Source organism: Mustela lutreola, chromosome 1 (genome assembly GCF_030435805.1).
Source record: "Mustela lutreola isolate mMusLut2 chromosome 1, mMusLut2.pri, whole genome shotgun sequence".
NCBI lineage: Eukaryota > Metazoa > Chordata > Mammalia > Carnivora > Mustelidae > Mustela > Mustela lutreola.
The window spans coordinates 271,381,466-271,401,642 of record NC_081290.1 but is presented as its reverse complement, the minus strand read 5'-3'; the positions used below and the strand labels follow the sequence as shown (position 1 = coordinate 271,401,642).

The 20,177-nt window shown below is 51.2% G+C and overlaps 1 protein-coding gene across 4 annotated transcripts; it reads right to left on the bottom strand.

The window, feature by feature from the left end:
• Nucleotides 1–10,354: 10,354 nt before the first annotated feature.
• On the bottom strand, nucleotides 10,355–18,603 carry SLC35C1 (solute carrier family 35 member C1). Of its 4 annotated transcripts, none has more exons than XM_059140574.1 (3): nucleotides 18,490–18,603; nucleotides 16,282–16,808; nucleotides 10,355–12,615 (listed from the first exon to the last, which is right to left on the bottom strand). In XM_059140574.1, the coding sequence occupies exons 1-3, from the start codon at nucleotides 18,564–18,566 to the stop codon at nucleotides 12,056–12,058; spliced, it is 1,164 nt and encodes a 387-aa protein (XP_058996557.1). In that variant the 5' UTR covers nucleotides 18,567–18,603; the 3' UTR covers nucleotides 10,355–12,055. The 4 variants fall into 4 exon arrangements, with proteins under 4 accessions (XP_058996557.1, XP_058996569.1, XP_058996565.1 ...); XM_059140586.1 differs by having other exon boundaries at nucleotides 18,569–18,587; XM_059140582.1 differs by lacking the exon at nucleotides 18,490–18,603 and adding an exon at nucleotides 18,161–18,277.
• Between the last annotated feature and the right edge of the window lie 1,574 nt (nucleotides 18,604–20,177).

The following is a 20,177-nucleotide window of genomic DNA, read 5'->3' as shown; positions in this document are numbered from 1 at the left end:
CAACTCACTTGATCCTCAAGACTGTTTGTGAGATGGATCATTATGTTAATTGCTACTTTACAGATAAGGAAACCAATGCACAGAGAGGTTAAGACACTCAGGTAAGGTCACCCAGCGAGGCAGAGCTGGGATTTAATCCAGGCAGTCCAGTTCCAGCATCCAAGTTGGGTGGGTAAAGGAGGGCTTCTCTGAGGAACTGATGTCGACCAAGGGTTCACAGTTCTGCATTTCTCACTCTGTTGTGTTGACCAAACTATAGTCAGGCTTCTCTCTTGCCTACAGGCCCATGAACTCTGCTTGTCCCAAGCCTGAGCAAGCACAAAAAAGTAGAACGTGTCTCCCCTTATCAGCTTCTGGAAATGTGCTGACCACACCCAAGCCCCTGCTCCAATAAGACCCCACTGGTCATTTCTCATTGCCTGCCTGGCTTTCCCTCTAGAGATTCTGCTTGTCTCCTCCTTTATCCTATAAAAGAAAACTTTTTTTTCTGCTGGATATTGAGATACTTACATATTTCTGAGACAGACGTGCCCTCTCTTTCGCAATAGTCTAATAAAATAATAAAATAAAATAGTCTAATAAAAGTCTAATAAAAGTATCTCCCTATCTATGTCCAGATTTTGTTTTGTTTTGTTTTTTAAGATTTTATTTATATATTTGACAGAGATCACAAGTAGGCAGAGAGGCAGGCAGATAGAGAGAGAGGGGGAAGCAGCCTCCCTGCTGAGTGGGGAGCCTGACATGGGGCTTGATTCCAGGACCCTGTGATCATGACCTGAGCCGAAGGCAGAGGCTTAGCCCACTGAGCCACCCAGGTGCCCTCAGATTTTGTTTGTACTGGACAACATTGGGGCTGAGATCAGAGCGGGTAGCAGGTGAAGCTCTATGAAGAAAGAAAGAATAGTGCTGCAGATAGAGGGAACAGCATGTACTAAGGTCCTTAGGTGGGTGGGAGCACTGAGCACTTGAGGAACTAAAAGATTAGATGTTTAGAGAAATAAGCTCCAGGTCAAGCAGCCAGGTTCCCCCTATCTTTCCACTTACCTGTCCTCAGATGTTGGCTGCTTTCTTCACGCTGGCAAAATGGCTTCCGCGCTCTACACACCTTATGGAACCCTTCCTCTTGCTCCTTTGTAGCAAAGAGGAAAAGTCTTTAGGGAAGCACCCAGCCAGACCTGCCCCCAGGTCTCATTGGTCGGAATTACATACACGCTCTTGCCCAGACTACACCATTACTGTCATGATTGAGACCAATCACAATTCGCCCTTGGGACTTGGACTCAGGGAGTGGCTGCCATTTGCTTCTGCTGTGAACGTGATTATGAAACTGACGAATTTGGGGAGGAAGCTGATGGGACGGAATGGACTCTTGCAATCTCTCAAAATAAACTAGGAAATTGCATGCAAAAGTTCCTTACAGTAGCAGAAGGCTTTGTTAGTATTATAACTGGTATGTAACCATTGCTATTATCTGTAGTAGCAAAAGCCCCCTAGAGCCCACTAGGTGCACTCCTGCTTCCCTGTCCTTTGGCAAAGACAGGGTGGCGGGTAGGGGGGTGCATGATGAACTCTTTCACCTGCTTCAAGACCCCTAAATGTTTATGATATTCATTGCTGCAGGCAAGTGGTGGAAACAGCTAGAGAGACCCCCTTGGGGAAGCTTGTGTTGGGGGAGATGGGAAAGAAGGCCGCTTTAATAGGGACAGGCAAAGGGGCAATGCCGTTAGCTCCGGTTCACAGGGATACTGCCATCTCCGCCCGTGGATCCCATGTCCTGTCCACCTCTCACGGGGGTGACAGGCTGCTAAAGAAGTTATACTCTAAGGAAGAGGTGTGAAAGGTGGCCCGAGGCTGAATCCAATGCAAGCAGGAGCCACAGAGCCCATGTGGCAGCTTATACATTTGAGCCACTGTTTAAAAATCAGGAGCTTGCACGTAAAAGTTCAGATTTCCAGCTTCTTTGGGAAAAGTTGTCATTCTAGCAATACAAGCCCTCACTCCCCAATGGCAACAAGTGATGGGAACTGAGTTGTGAGTCCTTGTTTACAATGCTCCATCACAGTGCCCCCCATGCCTCTCCCCCCCCCCCCACCTCTGCTGGCCAGCTCCCCGTTCTCATTTACATTCCTGGTTTTCCTGGTTGTCCCTGTTGGTGCTTTCATGAAGAGTTCACTCCTGTGATTAAGAAGAAGGAGGAGGAGGAGGAGGAAGAGGAGGAGAAGAAGTTGTTTTCATCTTCCCTGCAAATGCAGCGGGAGGGAAGGAGCAGAGATCCATTGAGTAGATGTGGGCAGCAGAGAGAGAGGGTAGTCCAGGTTCAGGGCCTCTCCAGCTCCTGCCAGGGCAGCTCTCTCCCACCCAGCAGGCTGGAAGACTGCTTTGGGCGGGACTCAGAGCTGAATATACAGGCCCATGTGGCAGAGGGACAGAGTTGCACCCTTCTTTCTGCTGCGAGCGATCACATCTGCTGTGTGTGTACTAGATGGTGTGCTCAGTGTGCACTATGCACTGTCTCACCCAGTTATTGTAGTAGCCCCTGGGAATAGCAACTCTTATTGTCCTCACTCCACATATTAGGTCAGCAAGGCTCAGAGACATCAAGTCACTTGCCTAGGGTCACACAGCAAGGAAGTGGACAGGAAGCTGAGACGAGTGAGGCGAATTCACTCAGCTGAGGACACCCAGCCAACAGATGGTGGGGCTGGCGTTCCAGCTCAGGTCCAATCTACTCTAAAGCCTTGAAGTCGAAAGCTGGGGGCATGCTGGTTTGGCCAGCAGTATTTTTGGAAACAAGGAACTTTTTGCCCTTTGCTGGGGGCTTCCTGGTCCTGTTTGCCACAGGTCCCATCAATACCTGTGATTTGTACCTGGCCTCTTCCCTCACGCATGTTACTTTCTTGGCCTCTGGAGAAGAAGACAACCTTCGTGTCCTTTCCATGTTCTCCAGCCTCCCGGCAGAGTCCAGCTCAGATGACTTAGAGCTCTTGGTTCTAGGACAGATCTGGAGGTCTGCGTTTGCTTTTGCCGACCCCACCCCACCAGGCATTCTGGGAGTTGAGGACAGAGATCAATGGAATATGGTTAGAGTTCAGGTTCAAGTTCAGGTTCAGCTCCATGACCATGATGCTCCATGCCTCGGTTTCCCCATCTGTGAAATGGGCATGCTAATAGTACTTGCCTCAGATGTTAACACGTGGGAAGTGTTTAGAAGAGCACCGGGCATGTGGTGAGTATCCAACAAATGTTAGTAATAATAATAGTAATAATAAGAATAATAGTAATTCTTACTGAAAAATTATTTTGATGGTGTTCCATGGAAGGGCAGTAGTCTGGATTCTGTCCCATGTCGCTGTGACCTTGGGCAAACCAGTCACAGTCTCCCAGCCACAGGCTTGTCTGTGGAATCTAGGGCTGGATTCTCATTTCCATTATAAATTCTCCACTGGAGGCTCCTGCTGTCGCCCATCGCCATCGATGCCTCCCCTCCCCCACACCCACACAGCCTTCCTCCCAGCACTCCGCCAGGTGCTCCAGCTCAGCGGACTCTGGGGGCCCCATTTCAGTTAGTTTCAGACCCTAAATTTGGGCCTTTCACAGAAGCCGTGGTTTGTGGTGGGAGCAGGGCGAGAGTGAGTCCTGTGTCTGGGGACGAAGCTTCCCCACCTGACTGGTGCTGTGAGAGGCAGGCAGGGTCAGGAGGGCTGAGAGCCACGCTTGACCTTGTCATTGGCTTGGGCACATCTTTGGACCCTTACCGGCCTCAGTTTTCTTATCTAGCAGCTAAATTTCACGTAGGTTGACTTTTTAAATCATCACATTATCTCTTCAATTAAAACAGCTTTGTCTTCTTTTGTATGAGGAAAAGCTCAGAGAGGTTAAGTGATTTAGCTCAACCCACACAACTAGTGTTTTATTCGAGTCATCTTTTAACCCCCAGGTCTAACCTCCTTTTATCCTTACTTGTTTTTTTCCTTTTTATCTTTAGATGGAAGGTAGAAGCCATGGTTTTATGGTTGAGAGACAGACTGTCTGGGTTTGAACCTAGTTCTGTTGAGTATTAGCAACGTGACCTCAGACAAATTGCTTAACCTCTCTGTGCCTCAGTTTTTCTCATCTGTTTGTTGGGAGATGATAACTGGACCCACACAGAGTTGTTATGAGGATTAAATAAATTAATATGTGTAAAAACACTTTCAGCAGTGCCTGACACTTAGTAAAATTTATTTAAGTATTACTGAATTAATAAGATAACTCCCCTGTCAATCAGATCTCAAGCATGTAAAAAAAAACAAACCCACTCTAGATCAGGACCAGGAGACCCGTGTTCTACTTTGGGCTTAGCCACTAATTTGTTCTGTGCCCTCAGGGACCTCCTTTAAACTTCCTGTGCCTTATTTCCTTAGGTACAAAATGAGGAGCTTGGACAAGTTCATCGACGAGCAGCATTTTTTAAAAAAACATCAAAACTGTTTTGATCACATCTTCTTATCTATTTCCATCTATCGGGGAGAATATTTCAGTGTAGAAGATGCTGCCTGGGCTGCTGTCCCAGCACCTGTGGATCCCCCCCCCCCGCCCCGGGGGGGCCCCATAGCAATGGTCTGGGTAATATATGTGACTTTACCAGACCCAATCATACCAGGAATTGTGGAAGCGAACCCCAAAGGGAGACTGAGTCATATTACGAGTAGCGTTCAGGCAGAAAGGTCATGAATTCCTGCTTAGGTAGCTGTCGGGTTCTGGTTCCTGTGTTTTTTGTTTTTGTTTGTTTGTTTTGAGATTTTATTTATTTGTTTGAGAGAGAGAGAGAGAGATAGTGACAGAGAGCACAAGTGAGGAGGAGAGGGAGAGGGCAAAGCAGGCTGAGCAGGGAGCCTGATGTGGGGTTCAATCCCAGGACCCTGGGATCATGACCTGAGCCACCCAGGCACCCCATGGTTCCTACTGTTTCTCAGGCTTGGCCTATCTTGAATTCTGAAATTCAAATATCACCTCTCCCCCATTTACTTAGGCTGCCCTACCAGTTATTTATTGCTACATAATCAATCACCCCATAATTTAGAGGCTTCAAATACCAATTTCTTATTTCTCTAGATTCTTTGGTTTGACTAGGTGGCTCTTTGGCTGATCTTAGGGTCACTCGTGTGGCTGTATTCATCTAGAGCAGCCTAATTTCAGGCAGGGCTGTTGACTGGGGTGCCTTAGTTCTCTTTCCTGGGACCTTCCCATATGGCTAGGTTAGGTCTCCTGAGGGTGGTCTCCGGATTGCCAGGGGCAAAAACAAAAGGCTAGTCAAAGCCTGGCCTCCAGAGCCCCAGAATATTGCTTTTCCTGTATTCTCTTGGTCAGACCCAGTCACAAGTTTGGCCCTGATTTGACTACTCAATAGACCCCAACTCTTCTTATAAAAAAATTATTTATTCATTTTTATTCATTTATTTGACACACACACACACACACACACAGATCACAAGTAGGGAGAGAGGCAGGCAGAGAGAGGAAACCAGGCTCCCCACTGAGCAGAGAGCCCAATGCAGGCCTCGATCCCAGGACCCTGAGATCATTACCTGAACCGAAAGCAGTGGCATAACCCACTGAGCCACCCAGGCACCCTCAATGGACCCCAACTCTTGATGGGAGATGCAGTGTGTGCATTGGAGGTGGGAGGAATAAAAGGTGCTGGGTATGCAGACAAAAGCCATAACTAGCTGCAGTGGATTTCTTAGTTGCAGATGAAAGAAATGTAAGTAATATATCTTATGATTTACATATTCCCACCTAGAGCAGCCTAATTTCATTTCTCACCACTTCTCAGTCACTGGAGCCTTGCCTTTCTTCACTCACACCAATCGCACTCCCACCCCAGGGCCTTTGCACTTGCTACCGGATCTTCTTCTGACTGCTCCTTTGTTACTTTTATTTATTTTTATTATTTTTATTATTTTTTAAAGATTTTATTTATTTATTTGACAGAGAGAGATCACAAGTAGGCAGAGAGGCAGGCAGAGAGAGAGAGAGGAGGAAGCAGTCTCCCCGCCGAGCAGAGAGACCGATGTGGGACTCGATCCCAGGACCCTGAGATCATGACCCGAGCCGAAGGCAGCGGCTTAACCCACTGAGCCACCCAGGCGCCCCAGCTCCTTTGTTACTTTTAAATCTTTCCCTACATCTTTACTCAGAAAGGTCTTTTCTGATCTCTGATCTAGTCCCTCCCCTGACATTGCCAGTGCCCTAATTAGACCTTGTCTTCTTCATGGCACCTACTCTCTATTATTTATTTTTTGGCTTTTTGTTTACTATTGTTCTTTTCTCAGCAAGCTCCAAGAGTGCCAGCCCCATGGTCTGTCTGGGTCTCTGACATATGCCTGGCTCATGGTAAGTACTCAGTTACTGAAAGAATGAATCTCATGCTTTTTAGACATTGTACTATTAATATGCAAAGAGTTGTGATGAAAGGCAGCTTAAATGACATGACAGATGATTCCAGGAGGTGATGCAGGGAGCTCACACTAAGGCTGGATAATCTCAATGACTCTCACCCTTTCCAGTTCTGCTAGTCCATGACTATAAGCAGTATTCAAAGTGCTTTCAAGATCTAAAGGTGAGATATAAACACCTAGTTATTACGACTGAGAGTGTGCTGGGCAGTTCTGTGAAGGACGGGGCATGGGTGTTCATTATACCTGCGATCGAATGGGGTTCCTCACTGACCTGCAGAAATAAACATGTGTGTGTCATCTGTATTCCCTGCACCTCATAGGTTTTCAAGGGGCTGTTGTCAATGGACAGCCGTAAGAAGGGCTGTGTGGTGGTAATGCATATCCCCAGTTGTCTTGGACTCTCCTCCAAGAGAGAGAGAAGTGGGGACCCTGTCTCCTACCCTTGGATCTGAGTGGACTTGTAATTGTTTTAACCAATAGCAAAAGGCAGAAGTGCCATGACACTTCCAAGGCTGGATCAGAAAAAGCCAGCTAACATCTTACCTACTATTCTTGGGCCATGAGCTCTGATGGAAGCCAGTAACCAGCAAGGAGTCACACTACCCTGAGACCACCACACTGGAGAGGCCATGTGCAGATCAATACTTAAGTGGGATAGGCTGTTTCTTTGGTGCTTTCCGCTTCCCGAAACATCTAGAGTACTAATGTCCCACATTCTACTTGACATTCCCAAACTGGATGATGTCTTGTTCCCACCAACCATCTGACCTCTTGGACTTAACATGTCCCCAGATAAACTTCTGGTCCCATGCCAACCTCTAACCCTTAGTCTTCCCTGTCTAATAAATGGCACCTGCTTTCCCAGTTCTGTAAGCCAGGGTCTGGGCATTGTTCTTGAATTTTCCCTTTATTCAAGAATTCTCCCTTGAATTTCTCAACTCCACATCCAATCCCTCCGAAAGGTCTATTGGCTTTACCTCCAAAATGCATCTCAAACTTGTCCTCTCCCCTTCCCTAGGGCCACCACACTGGCCTAGGCCAGCATCATTTCTTCCCTGGGCACCACTGCAGCCTCCCTACTGGTCACCCTGAGTCCTTGACTGTGCCTTTGCAGCCCTTGCCTTTTGTGCCCATCCATTCTCTTCATAACAGCCAGAAGGATTTGTTCTTTTTTTAAGTTTTATTTATTTGTTTGTTTGTTTAGTATTTTATTGCTTTTTAAATTTTAACTCCAGTATAGTTAGCATACAGTGTTATGTTAGTTTCAGGTCTACAATATAGTGATTCAACAATTCTATATATTGCTCCGTACTCATCACCATATGCAGGCTCTCTAACCCCCTCTACCTCTTTCTCCCATTCCCCCACTGGGGATTGCCTTAAAATGTAAATCAAGTGATGGCGCCCCCAGTGGCTGTCTATGGTACTGAGAATAAATCTAACCTCGCTGTGGTCCGTATCCTGTTCTCTGGCCAGAGCTTGGCCTCTGACTCCTCTCTTTCTACTCCTCCCCTGGGTAAGTGGAACCAAAAGGAACTCGTGTTTCCCAGTAATGTCAGGAAGTTGCTAAGTCCGCTTCTACCTCTTTTCCCATGTCTGGGATTTTGTCTTCTTTTCCCTGTGAAGAGAAACCCAGTAGGAATGACTAGTTGGGTTCCCTAGCTCTGTTCCTGCTACCCTTTCCTTCACTCTGGTCTTTGACCATGCCCAGCTCTTTGTCCTCCTCAGGGCCTTTGCATGGGCTGTAAGCTCTGCCTGAACACCATTTCTCTAGCCCTTCGTATGGCTGGCTCTTTTCTATCATTTGAGTCTGAGGTTAAAAGTTGTGCTCACAGGGGCACCTGGATGGCCCCATCAGTTACAGTGGCTGAGTCTTGGTTTCTGCTCAGGTCATGATCTCAGGGGCTCATGGGATCTAGCCCAGCATCAGGCTGCTCGCTCAGCATGGAGTCTGCTTAAAACTCTCTCTCCTTCTCCCTCTGCCCCTCCCCACTGCTCTCACTCTTTCTCAAATAAATAAATAAATAAATAAATCTTAAAAAAAAGAAAAAAAGAGTTGTGTTCACTGAGAGGCCTTCCCTGAATAGTCTATCTAGAAGACTTTCCTCTCTGATAGTCTCCATTTTGGCTTTTTGTTTGTCTTCTCCTTTGTTCTTACCACACTGCATGGATCTGATTGTTTATCATGTCTCAGTCGCTGCTTGTCTCCCTAGTGCATGGGGCATGATTAGCATTCAGTAAAGAGGTGGTCCTTTGTTGATATTGATAATAGGGTTAGAAAAAAGAAACCGATATCCTTGCCAACTTTCCCCAGGGTGGCAGGGAAACCTCGGGAGGCATGCCTTTAGTTCTGCCCAGTTCAGGGGAAAGTCGAAAGGGTTCAGGATCTCTGGGGTCTCTTCCAAGCACATAGCTAAGATGGATCTTTTTTTTTTTTTTTTTTTAAAGATTATATTTATTTTTCAGAGAGAGAGAGAGAGAGCACAAGAGGGAGAGCAGAAGGAAGAGGGAGAAACAAGCTCCCCGCTGAGCAAGGAGTCCCTTGTGGGGCTCAATCCCAGGACCCTGGGATCATGACCTGATCCAAAGTCAGATGCTTAACTGACTGAGCCATCCAGACATCCCACTAAAATGGATCTTTAAGAAAGTTACGGATTCGGGGGTTTGAGAGATATCAGCCAGCTGACATCTTTTGGCGGCTGTGACAGTTCAGAGCTGATTCCAAACGAACAGGGAACCCCATAATAGCGGATTCGTTCTTCTCTCTCCTTGTGCATACAATCTTTAGGAAAGGTTTGAATTTCAGTTCAGGTACAGTTTTTGACCTCAGTTTCTGCTTCTCCTTTTTTTAAAAAAGATTTTATTTATTTGAGGGAGAGCCCGTGAGAGAGAGAGAGAGAGAGAGATCATGAGCAGGGGGAGGGATTGAGGGAAAAGTAGACTCCCGCTGAGCAGGGACCCCCCCCTCCTCTGGATGTGGGACTTGATCCCAGGGCCCTGAGATCATGACCTGAGCTCAAGGCTGATGCTTAAGTGACTGAGACACCCAGGCACCCTCTGCTTCTTGTTTTTATCCTATTACCTTAACCTTACTTGTTGTTACTGGAAAATTTTGGATGACGTCACAGTGAACCCTCTTTGTAAATTGCCACTTTCCAGGGTGTCCCAATCGATCTCTCCAGGATTAGCATCTCCCTCCACTAGCACAGTGTACACCTGATCTTTGGGAAAAGCCCCCAGGCCTCTGGAGCCCAATTGCAAAGTCTAGGCTTGGTGGTATGGGCACTGAACGACACCTAGAAGGACATCCAGCACCCACAAGGGTCTGCACTTGTCAAGGAGCTGGTATACCTCCTCGGAGCACTTAGGAGGCACTGGAACAGATGTTGAAGACATTTATAGGTCCATTATTATTATTTTTTTAGGTAGTGACAGTAGTCTTGCTATCCAACCCACCCTCCTTAGCTCTCCTTGGCCTTGAGTCTGCAAGACCCTTATGAGCATTAATAGCCAGTTAAAGCCTTTGCAATTAGTGGTCTAATTGGCTCATTAGACCATATGGCCTTGATCAAGCCACTCTGGGGAGATCATTGGATCATCATGGCAGCCTCGAACTTTTGGGTGGGGCTACCTCAGGCCACACACCGCAGAAGCAGTAAGAGACTGTCCTCGGCAGCGTGACACTCTCCAGCAAGCCGTGTTCCTTTTCCAGATGGTGTCACCTGCCTGACTTGGGTGGTTGGTAAGCAGGCCACAGGTAACAAGCGCATTCCCCTTGGTTGACTGCAAGGGCAATCACGCAGCCACACTGGTTGTTTTGTGGTGGTCTCAGCCTGTCAACAGGCCATGTGGCCACGGGACTGGCCCCTGCAGTTCTTGTGATTACAAGACACCCTTCAGCAATAGCCATCAGAAACTTTGAAAAAATAAAGGTTTATTACTTATAGGATCTGGAAACCACACAGCACACCTGGGGCCACACAGCAAGGTGGTGTTGGGAGGGGACAGGGAGAGAGAATGAGAGCGCACACGCAGGCCTGGGGTTCTGCTTTTATTGGGGGGTCAAGGGTTTTGTGGGCTCCCTCTTTATTGGTGAGTTCAAAATATAGGAGTGGAAATTTAAAGCGAAGGAGGAGAAAAAACAAACAAACAAATGGCCCAAATGATCAGTTACTGAAATCAACCAAGATCTTAAAAACCAAGGGGCCTCTGATGGGGAAAGTGGCCTGGCCCTGTCTCGTGCAGTGGCTGGCGATCTCTGATGTGGCTGCTTCAGCCCTCAGAGCTAAGTCAGGCACTTGCTTTGCAGAAAAGAAAAGACCCCAGCGGTGGGGGTTTACACTACAGTGTCTTACTCCCGTTTCCATTCAGGGCATCAGGCCTTACTCACTTCCTTAGAAACCACCTTGAGTTAGAAGCTCGCCCTCCCCAACCTTTCCCCCGTGACGACTAAAAACAGGAGGGCATTATCCCAAGGAGATGGAACAGAGTGCAACAGAAAGGACAGGGACTGTGAAGGCCGGCATGAGGTCACGGGGCAGGGGTGAGGGGAGGAGAAACTTCTCTCAGCCCTAACCTCAGGGAAGAAACATGGCAGTTTATCTCCTTCATCAGAGCCAGGTTGCAACCCTTGCACAAGAATCAGGATCTGGGAATGGCAAAGCACCGCAGGGGAGCGGGGGTGAGGGGCTCAGAGCCAGGACCCTTGCTCTAGCAGCCCCCTTGGGGATGCAGCTCTGAGAAGGCCAAGCTGGGAGGTCTTACCTGGGCCAGGTGCCCCTCTGGAGGGGAGGAAGGACACTTCTTTGTGTCAGGGATTGGGGTGGGTGTTAATGGCCCTGCTTAACCTCTTCAAGCTGTGTGGCTCCCCTGTGTCCAAAAGCTGGGAACACAGGATACAGATGGTGGGAAAAGGGTGCTTTCCCATGAGGTACCCCATTCCCAGGCCTCTTCCCAGCAGGCCCTGGGGGGCCCAAGGCCAGGGTCGGGGACAAATGATCCTCTGTGCCCTTCCATGGGGCCTGCTGGGCTGGACGCAGAGAGGAGGGAACACTTGTCAGTTTCCTCCCTCAGCCCTGTTCACACTTTCTTCTAGAGGGCAGCTGATTGGTGGGATCAAAACTCCACTCCTTGTTTTGGGACTCAGAGAGATGAGATTTCCCTAATCCCTTTAGTTGGTTTGTGGTGGAGTCGCACCCCCATCTCCCCCGGGTGCAAGTGAAGACTTACTGCTGTCCCTAAATGGTTGTGGCCTGTCCCCAACTCCAAAGGTCACGTGGAGGTAGAAAGCCCTGGAAGGGGGACAGGAAGGGGTGCTGCCTCCCTGAAAGTGAGGGTTCTTCCAGAGAACCCAAGTGGCCGTTCCCATGGGGTCCCATCCTCCCTAGAGGAAGACAAAACCCAGAAACAGGGCATGGGGTTGAGATAGGATTGGCCACTTTCTGACATCCCTTGACAACACTGGTTTCATTTTAACCACCAGACTGTGATCAGGTTTGTAAACAATACCCCCTCCAGACCCCCTACTCAGGGTCCAGAGAGATGTCTTCATGGCTATTTGGGCCCTACCCTGGGCCTTTTCCCTGACTGGGCCATCCCGAGGTTCCTGGAGCAGCTCACACCCCCATGCTGCTTTTCTCCTCCTCTTTGGGGCTGGGCTCCTCCTGAATCTTCTTCATCTCCCAGCCCCGGACCCAGGTGTAGGCAGAGGAGCCCCCCAGCACCATCATGTTGCTGGTCCACCACAGGAAACTCTTGGTCTCCTCGTAGTAGAGCACCGCCAGCACCGTCTGGGCACAGGCTTTGGCCGTGCCCGACACATTATGGGTCAGGGGGCTGGTGAACTTGATCTGTAGACCGGTTACGTAGCCGATGGCAAAGCCGAACAGGCCGCCCAGGGTCATCATGCCCCAGAAGTGGGCGCTGCCCAGCTGGGAAAAGTCGCGGAGGGCCTGCAGCTCCCCCAGCAGCAGAAGCAGGGGCAGGAAGAGGACGCAGGCATTGACATTGTTGTAGAAGGTCAGGCGCCAGATGCTGCCATCCACGGCCGGGAGCACCTTCTTGGTGTAGATGGCGTTGAGTGAGACACAGAGGCTGGCCAGCACGCCGAAGAGGGTGCCCGTCCAAGACAGGGTACCCTCTGCCCCCTCCTGGTCCACACCGAGCCAGAAGCCACCTGCGAGGGGGGGGGGTAGAGGGGAGGGTCAAGGGGGATGAGGTCAGGGAGGAAGAAGGACAGAGAATTTTGCCACTGGAGTTCACAGAGTGTAATGCAGTCCTCACCCTCCCATCCCTCCCTGCCCTGTCTGCAACAGAGGCGTCCAAACGCTCGAATACATGCAAAGCACCATACGAGGGCTGGGAAGTGGCCCAGGACACGAATGCTTTCTCGGGAGCTTCCATTCTAGCAGAGCGGGAAGACATTAAAACGATTCATTTCCCAATTATTTCTTTAATTACAATTGTAATGAGGGCCATAAAACAGTGCAGTGTGCTCTGAGAACCCATAATCCACGACTGTGCTGGCTTGAGGCATCTGGAAAGTTACGTTGGAAATGAGCTCCAAAGGGTTGAGCACTTCGTGGTTAAGGTGACTTGGGGCAAGTGACTTTAGGTCCCAGAGTCTCGGCTTCCTTGTCTGTAGAATGGGAGCCTGTAATGAGTTTGAGTCACTTGTGGCCCGAGGTCTTTGGGGACAGTCCACTCTTTTGGACACTCGGTCTGTGTTACCTCCTGCTCACAGAGCCTCCATGGCTCCCCATTGCCCCCCAAGACTGCACTCTTCCATCTGGCACATTGGCCTTCCTGGACCTTTGCCTGTCTCTGTCCCATGATTGTCCCAAATTGTCTCTCTCATCTTCCTGCTTCTCACACTGGGACGCAGTGTTCTTGTTTGTGTCCTGCACCAGAAACGCCTTCATCCTTCTTTCTGGGGGATTCTACTCAAGCATCAAGGTCAAAGCCACCCCTCCAGGGAGTAAGTCTTTCTTAATACCAGACCTCCCTTTGGCCTCTTCCTGCCTGGGCTTCCCTGCCAAGACCCCTTGCCTGTCCTGAGCTGTTAGGCCTCTGCCCTTGGGAACGACTATACCATCTCTTTAGCGAGACCCCACTTTCTGGGCAGGCAGGGGCTGAATTCTGGTGTCAGAGAGATTTGGGCTCTAATTGGGTTCTGCTGTTGAGAGGCTGGGTGGCCTGAGGAAAGTCGGCTAAAGTTTCCTAAGCTCCCATTTCCTTCATCTGGAGAGACCTGAGTCATTTTCTTGACCCCCTCCTCCAACCAAACTACTTCCCACTTGCAACCAGAATGATCGTCCTCAAGTACAGATAGATCTGCTTAAAGCCCTTCCTCGCCTACAACCCTCAGGAAACCTTCCAGACTCACTTAACTTGGGCAGCCTCCTGTCTGGGGAGTCCCACTCTGGTCCAAACAGGAAGAAATGCATGGGTACTTTTTTTCTGTCTAGAACATTCTCTCCTCACCCCTTCCTTATACCTATCTAATCCTTCCTCCAGAACGCCTGCTTGGATCATCCCATTCCCGACACCGTCCTCCTTTCCACCCCCACTGGGTTCTCTTCTCCACCCCAATCACAGCCTCACCCCTGCAGCAGAACTCACGGCCAGGCATCACCACCATGCCCGTCCACCTTTGCCAGATTCGTATCCCCAAAGTTTGGCATGATCTCTGGCATGTGCCCGGCTGTCAGTTAGTGTTTGTTGACTGACTGAGTGACCACAGGAATGGAGGTTGTTCTGGAGGTGGCTTTGAGGGCTGAAGGAGATCAGGCGTCTACTACAGTGTCGGCCCTCATGTGCGGTACTCTCTTTCTTGGCAAACAGCTATCTGTACACCTGCTCCAGGGGTGTGGAGGGTTGCCCAGAGCACCTGCCGTCCACCTGCTTGCTACTTTCCGAGTCCAGGAGGGACACTTACCACAAGTTTCTGCATCCAAGTTTCTGCATCGCACTTTAATGGGGAGCCCAGCCGAGAGGGGGCCAAGTCTGGGGCCCGCAGGAAGCACCAGCTGACCCAGCTCGGCCCCATCGGTATGACCAGTGAATATGACCTTTCTTAGGAGCTATCACGTCATCAGCTACTTTGATTACTTTTAGGACCTGGACCCAATTTCCCTAGCGATTCACCTTTCTGTATGCAAATTTCCTTCCCATCCCAGATTCCCCACACCCCATACCCCACCTCCTGAGGTCTGTAGGGCTCAACTGGAGATTCCTGGGGCATTTGGCTAAATAAGGCCTGGAACTCTGCATCAGCTCTGGAGGGACCGGCTTTGCAGAGCAGGGGGAGTGCAGGCAGCTGATACTCTGCCAGGGGCCTCAGCAGCTCCTTCTGCTCTAACCCCAGCCTTCTCCCCTCTCCCATCTTGGGGCTGGACAGAGGAGTCTGAGACCCAGCAGCTGCTCGATGAGGGTGACATTTTCTAGGACGGGTGGCAGGGGAGGGGCCCTCGGCCTGGGACTCTGAGATGCCAGCAAAGAATATGTAGGTCAATCAACAGGAACTTTACGGCACCAGGAAAAACAGGTTCGAAGAAAAGGTGACATTCCTGGATGACAGAGCACTGGGCGGATTCTGAGGGAAGTGGGTGCTCCTTTACCCAGAATGCACCAAAAAACCATTCTGTGATCATGGAAGCATTCTATCATCGTGCCATCCAATACAGTAGCCACTGGCCACATGAGGCTACTGGGCACTTGAAATGTGGCTACAGAATCAGGTTATAACACCTGCAACTAAAGAACTGAATTTTATTTATTTATTTAAAAAGATTTTTATTTATTTATTTGGCAGAGATCACAAGTAGGCAGAGAGGCAGGCAGAGAGTGAGGGGGAAGCAGGCTCCCCACTGAGCAGAGAGCCCTATGCGGAGCTTGATCCCAGGACCCTTAGATCATGACCTGAGCAGAGGCTTAACCTGCTGAACTACCCTGGTGCCTCCCTGAAGAACTGAATTTTAAAAATGTCACTGTATTTGAATAAACTTTGAAATAGACACATGTGTCAGTGGCTAGTGTGCTGGCTAGTGCAGCTGCAATCCTAGGGCACAAGAACAGAGCAGAGGGGTTAAAAACATAGGCCTGGTAGTCTGGCCAGTCTGGGTTTATGCCCCTGCCTGGCTACTTCCTTGCTGTATGGCCTTGGAAAAGTAACTTAACCTGAGTTTCAGTTTCCTTGTTGGTCTGGAGTTGATGAGGGTGATGTTACCACTCAGGGAACCTCTGGGGAACACAGGAGATGCTCTGTGGGAATGATCAGCACAATGTCCCCATCAATAATTCTTCCTTTCTCAGGGCCAAGTGTCGAAAGACAGCTAAGACCTCTCAAAGCTTATGGTTTTCTACTCTCCTAGCCATTACTATAAGCCTGCAAGGTCAGAGGGTGATGGCATATTTAGTGCAAGATGTATTCTCCTCTGGAAATAGCACTGGGTGGGGGAGTCAGGGCACTTGAACCCTTGAGAAGCAACACAGTGGTCAAGCATAGGGATCAGACTGCTTGAGGTCAGATCCCAGCTCTGCCGCTTATTAGCTGTGTGATCTTCAACAGATTACTAGACTTCTCTCTACCTTGGTTTTTTCCCTCACCCTGTGTGATATAGATTATAATTCCATCTCGTTGTTATGAGGGGCCCACGTTGGGCCCCTAAATTGCTGGGCGACCTCAGGAAGCTTATTCTCTCTGGGCCCCAGGCTCTTCCTCACATGACTCTGGGCAAGGGAACGGGGACAGATAAAGTCCAAAGATGCTTGGCAGGGTTGCTCTTTGGGGTTTTGGTCCCCTGTGCCCCCTCCCTCCCCATGGCCCTGGCTGGCTACTCACCGATGATGACTCCGCAGGTGAGCAAGGCATAGAAGGAGGTGGTCTGCTTGAGCAGCAAGTAGGAAAGCAGCACGTTGAAGACGGTGGTAAGTGAGCGGCCCACATTGTAGAAGGCCACCCCGACGTACTTGAGGCACAGGTTGTTGAACGTGATCATGCCGATGAAGACCACGGACAGGGGCAGGACGCTGCGGGCCACCCTGAGGTCCAGGCGCAGGGAGGGAAAGTCCATGGTGCCAGGGCAGAGCGTGGCCAGGGTGCTGAGGCTCTTGCACAGCACCGTGGTCACCAGGCACTGGTAGAAGGTGACGAAGATGGGGGTGTCCAGCTGTAGGGAAGGGCTGTCCAGCAGGTACTTGTTAAGGAACACCATGGAGATAGAGGTGGCCCAGTAGAGCGACACCACCAGGGCGATCTGCAGTGCCCGCAGCAGGAAGGGCTTCTCCTTGCTGGCCTCTGCCTCGCCCGAGGGGTCGGAGGTCCCCATCAGTGCCATGTGCAGGATCCGGGACCGCTTCAGAGGGGCCCTGTTCATGATAGCAGAGGAATTGGGTCACCCTACGGCCAGAACTAGAGTACTGGGCAGTATCCACTCCTGCCTGCTATCTGCCAGCAACAGCCCTCAACTGTCACATGGGGGGGGTGGCCTAGAGGCCTCCCCATCCAGAGGTTCTGTTTTGGGGGGCCCCACAACCTGCTCCCACTCTGAGGGGGCGCATGAGACAAGACACGGGGAGGGGTGAGGAATGGGCTAAGGTTAGAAGACTTGTCAGGAGAGAAGGGCCTTGTGCCTGGTAGGGATGTGTCTCAGGAAGAAGGGTAGGGAGAGGGAGGAAGAAGGGGAGGAGGAGGAAGGCAGGGCGAAGGTGCTGAAAAAGGGCGGAGGACAGCCTGGGGGAGAGAGGGAGTCTTGGGCGTCTGCAGGGAGAAAGGGGAGGCATGCAGGAAGCTGAATGGAAGGAGAGCGTGCGGGGGCGCTGGGAAAGAGGGGTGCAGGGAAGGTCAGAGGTGCTCAAGGCGGGGTCTGAAGGACGCAGGAGGAGGCCGGGCCGGCCCAAGCCCGCAGCGGGAAGCGCTCCACAGCCCCAGCTCCAGTTCAGCTGCGGAGCCTCCGGACATCCGAGGCCGCGCTCCCCCGCGAGGCGGGCCCAGGACTCATTTCCTGACACGCCCCCGACCCCTCCTTAAAGGGCCCGCACGCCCGGCGTCACCCTTAAAGCCACAGCCCGCGAGAATCAGCCTTCAGAGTCAGGCTTGCGTGTGGGCCCCCAACCGCCTCTCCGCTTCTGCGCGCTCCTAGCTCGGGGATGGTGGGGGACGATTGGCTTCCACAGAAGGTTCCTACTATAGGTGCTTGAGCCTCGACCACCTTCCTGAAAGCCCTCCCCCAACCCCAGCTCCGTCTCCACCAGAAGCTAACCCCGGACTCCGCTCATCTGCATGTCCGCCGCCCCTCCCCCATCCCGGGCCCGACAGCACCTCCAGAGCCTCGGCAGCGCCTCGCGTCCCTGGGCGCCTAGACAACCCCTACCAGCTCCCTCTATTAGCCCTAGCTCACTCTCCCTTGTCGCATTCCATTCCTTTCCCTCACTGTCACTTACCCCATCCCTCTTCCAAACCTGAGGACCGCCCCCACCCCAACCCCGTCGCGCTCCGGGAGGCCGGAGGCCACAATACCCCTTCAGGACACTTCAATCAGTCTGCGCGATCTCTCCGCCCCTCCCCCCCAAATCTGAGAACAGCCTTATGCGAGCCTCGAGGCAACACACCCCCCGGCTCCATCCTCCTTTTAACAAACCCTTTCTTCAAGAGGGGCCCAGCCGCCAGCTCGGGCCCCAGGGCTGGCGTTCCCGGGCCTCCGTGGGGACCCGGCGCTCACCTCCTCTAAGGCAGTGGCCTCCCGCCGGCGCTACTGAGCGCTGCACCTGCAGCGCCACACCTGCAGCGCCACACCTGCAGCACCGCGCCTAGGGCGCTCCCGCTGGAGAAGACTTCCTGCTCCCCGCCCCGGGCGCGGGCGCCCAGCCAACCTCTCCCGCCTGCTCCCCAAGTGGGCCCCGCAGGTGGTGGCGGGACGACCCGGGCCCCAGCCTGACCTTGGCCCCGGGCTGTCCAGCCAGTCGTGGGAGCACGGGTCCTTCTGTTTCTAAGCCCACCCGAGGCCCAGTACCCTTGCCCGGCGCGCCCGGGATACCAAACTCCAATTACCGCCGCTTCCACGTCCCGGGACCCGGCTTCATCCCTGGCCTGCTGCGCGCCCCGCGCCCCGCGCCCCGCCTGCGCATACGGGAGGGCGCGCGGGAACCGCTTCCTGCTCGTAGTGAGCGGAGGGTTCTCTGCCCTCCTCCAGGATCCGGGCCTGGGAAGTCTGCACCAGCCCGGGTCGGTCACTCACCAGGCAGCCTGGAGGGCCGACTTCTCCCTGGTTCTTCCTCTAGCACCAGTGTTGGGCGGCTCACCTCAGAGTTCTCTTTGTTGTAAAAAGGAGGGGGCTGGCAGGACAATTCCAGGGGGTTTCAACGTCCTTGCTCATTACTCTGGCTGGTTTGGTTGAACGTAGGGACTACCAAATGTTTGTAGTATTTCAAACACCATTTAATTAGTACCATTTAATTTACAGGTGAGATGTCTTAGATCTGCTTTAAAATACTCAGAATACTCACCAGAGAACGAGAGAGACGTGGATAGATAAGTAAAACAAGATAGGCAAAATGCTGATAATTTTATAAGAGTCATTTTACTTTTGTGTACATTTGAAAATTTCCATAAGAGGGTAAAACCTATGGGGTACATTTAAAGTCTCACGTGCTAACTAATAAACCCTGGGCCCAGTTTAACACAGTCCTTGGTGGGCTAGGCAGAACCGGAGGGGTTACAGGGAAATAAGCACCATCGCAAGCCCCAAGGCAGGTGCAGAGGCCCCAGAGTGAGCGCTGCCCCAGGCCTACCCTCTTCCAAGATCAGGCCTCTGGCCCTTACTCTCTGGGACCTGCACTACGCCCCCTTCCTCCAGAGCTGGAACTTCCTGGTTCCTAGTTTTGGGCTGGTCTCCTGGTGAAGATTGCCATCTGGTTAACTTGTCACCTTGGGGATCAAGTTTCTGGGGTGGAAGGACTAAAAGGGACTGGTCATCAGAATCTTACTTGAAGAGTCTCATTCCAGGGCCAAACTTTGAAGGCTGTGGGCTTCAGTTTGTTAAGAGCAAATCAATGCCTCTTTGCTCTTCTATGTCCCTATGACAAATAATTTAATGACAAACAGGGCAAACTTGTCTTCGAGAGGCCCTGGTTTCCTGGAAGGGCCCTTCTCCTTGGCACATTTAACAGAATTAATTCATCTGATGAATGTGCTGCCACTTTGAGCCCCTAGGGAAGAGACGCAGGCTGTATATAGGACAGACGCTCTTCACGGAGAGAGAGCAGGGGCAGTCCCTGCTGGATATGTGGGGCACAGCCTGGGGTCTCCACATGTATCCCTGTCTCCAATCTCTCTCCTTACATTTTACCTGAAATTCCACCATTAGCCTCAGTCTCCTGCATTGAGGTTGTAATAGGCCAGTAGGACAAGTTTCCCAGACTCCGATCCTTTTTGCTCCTCATGAGGGAAAGGGAAGAGGGGTGTATTTTTTAGGGGTCCCAAGTCCCTGGGAAGTACACTCTTTGCACCATTGATTTGCTTTCTATTTTTTCTTAAGGATTCTTAATTGTCGAAACCATTCATCAGGGATGAGGTTTTAGGTCTTGTCAAGAGTCATTACCCAGTGTGTGAACTTGGTGTGAGGCAGACCATAAGATCATCAGCGTGGCAGGCGGAATGCTGTAATAATCCAGGAAGGAGGGCCCCTTAAGGGAGGAGTTCTTGCCTTGGCTGGGTGCCACTGATGACCTCAGAAGGCA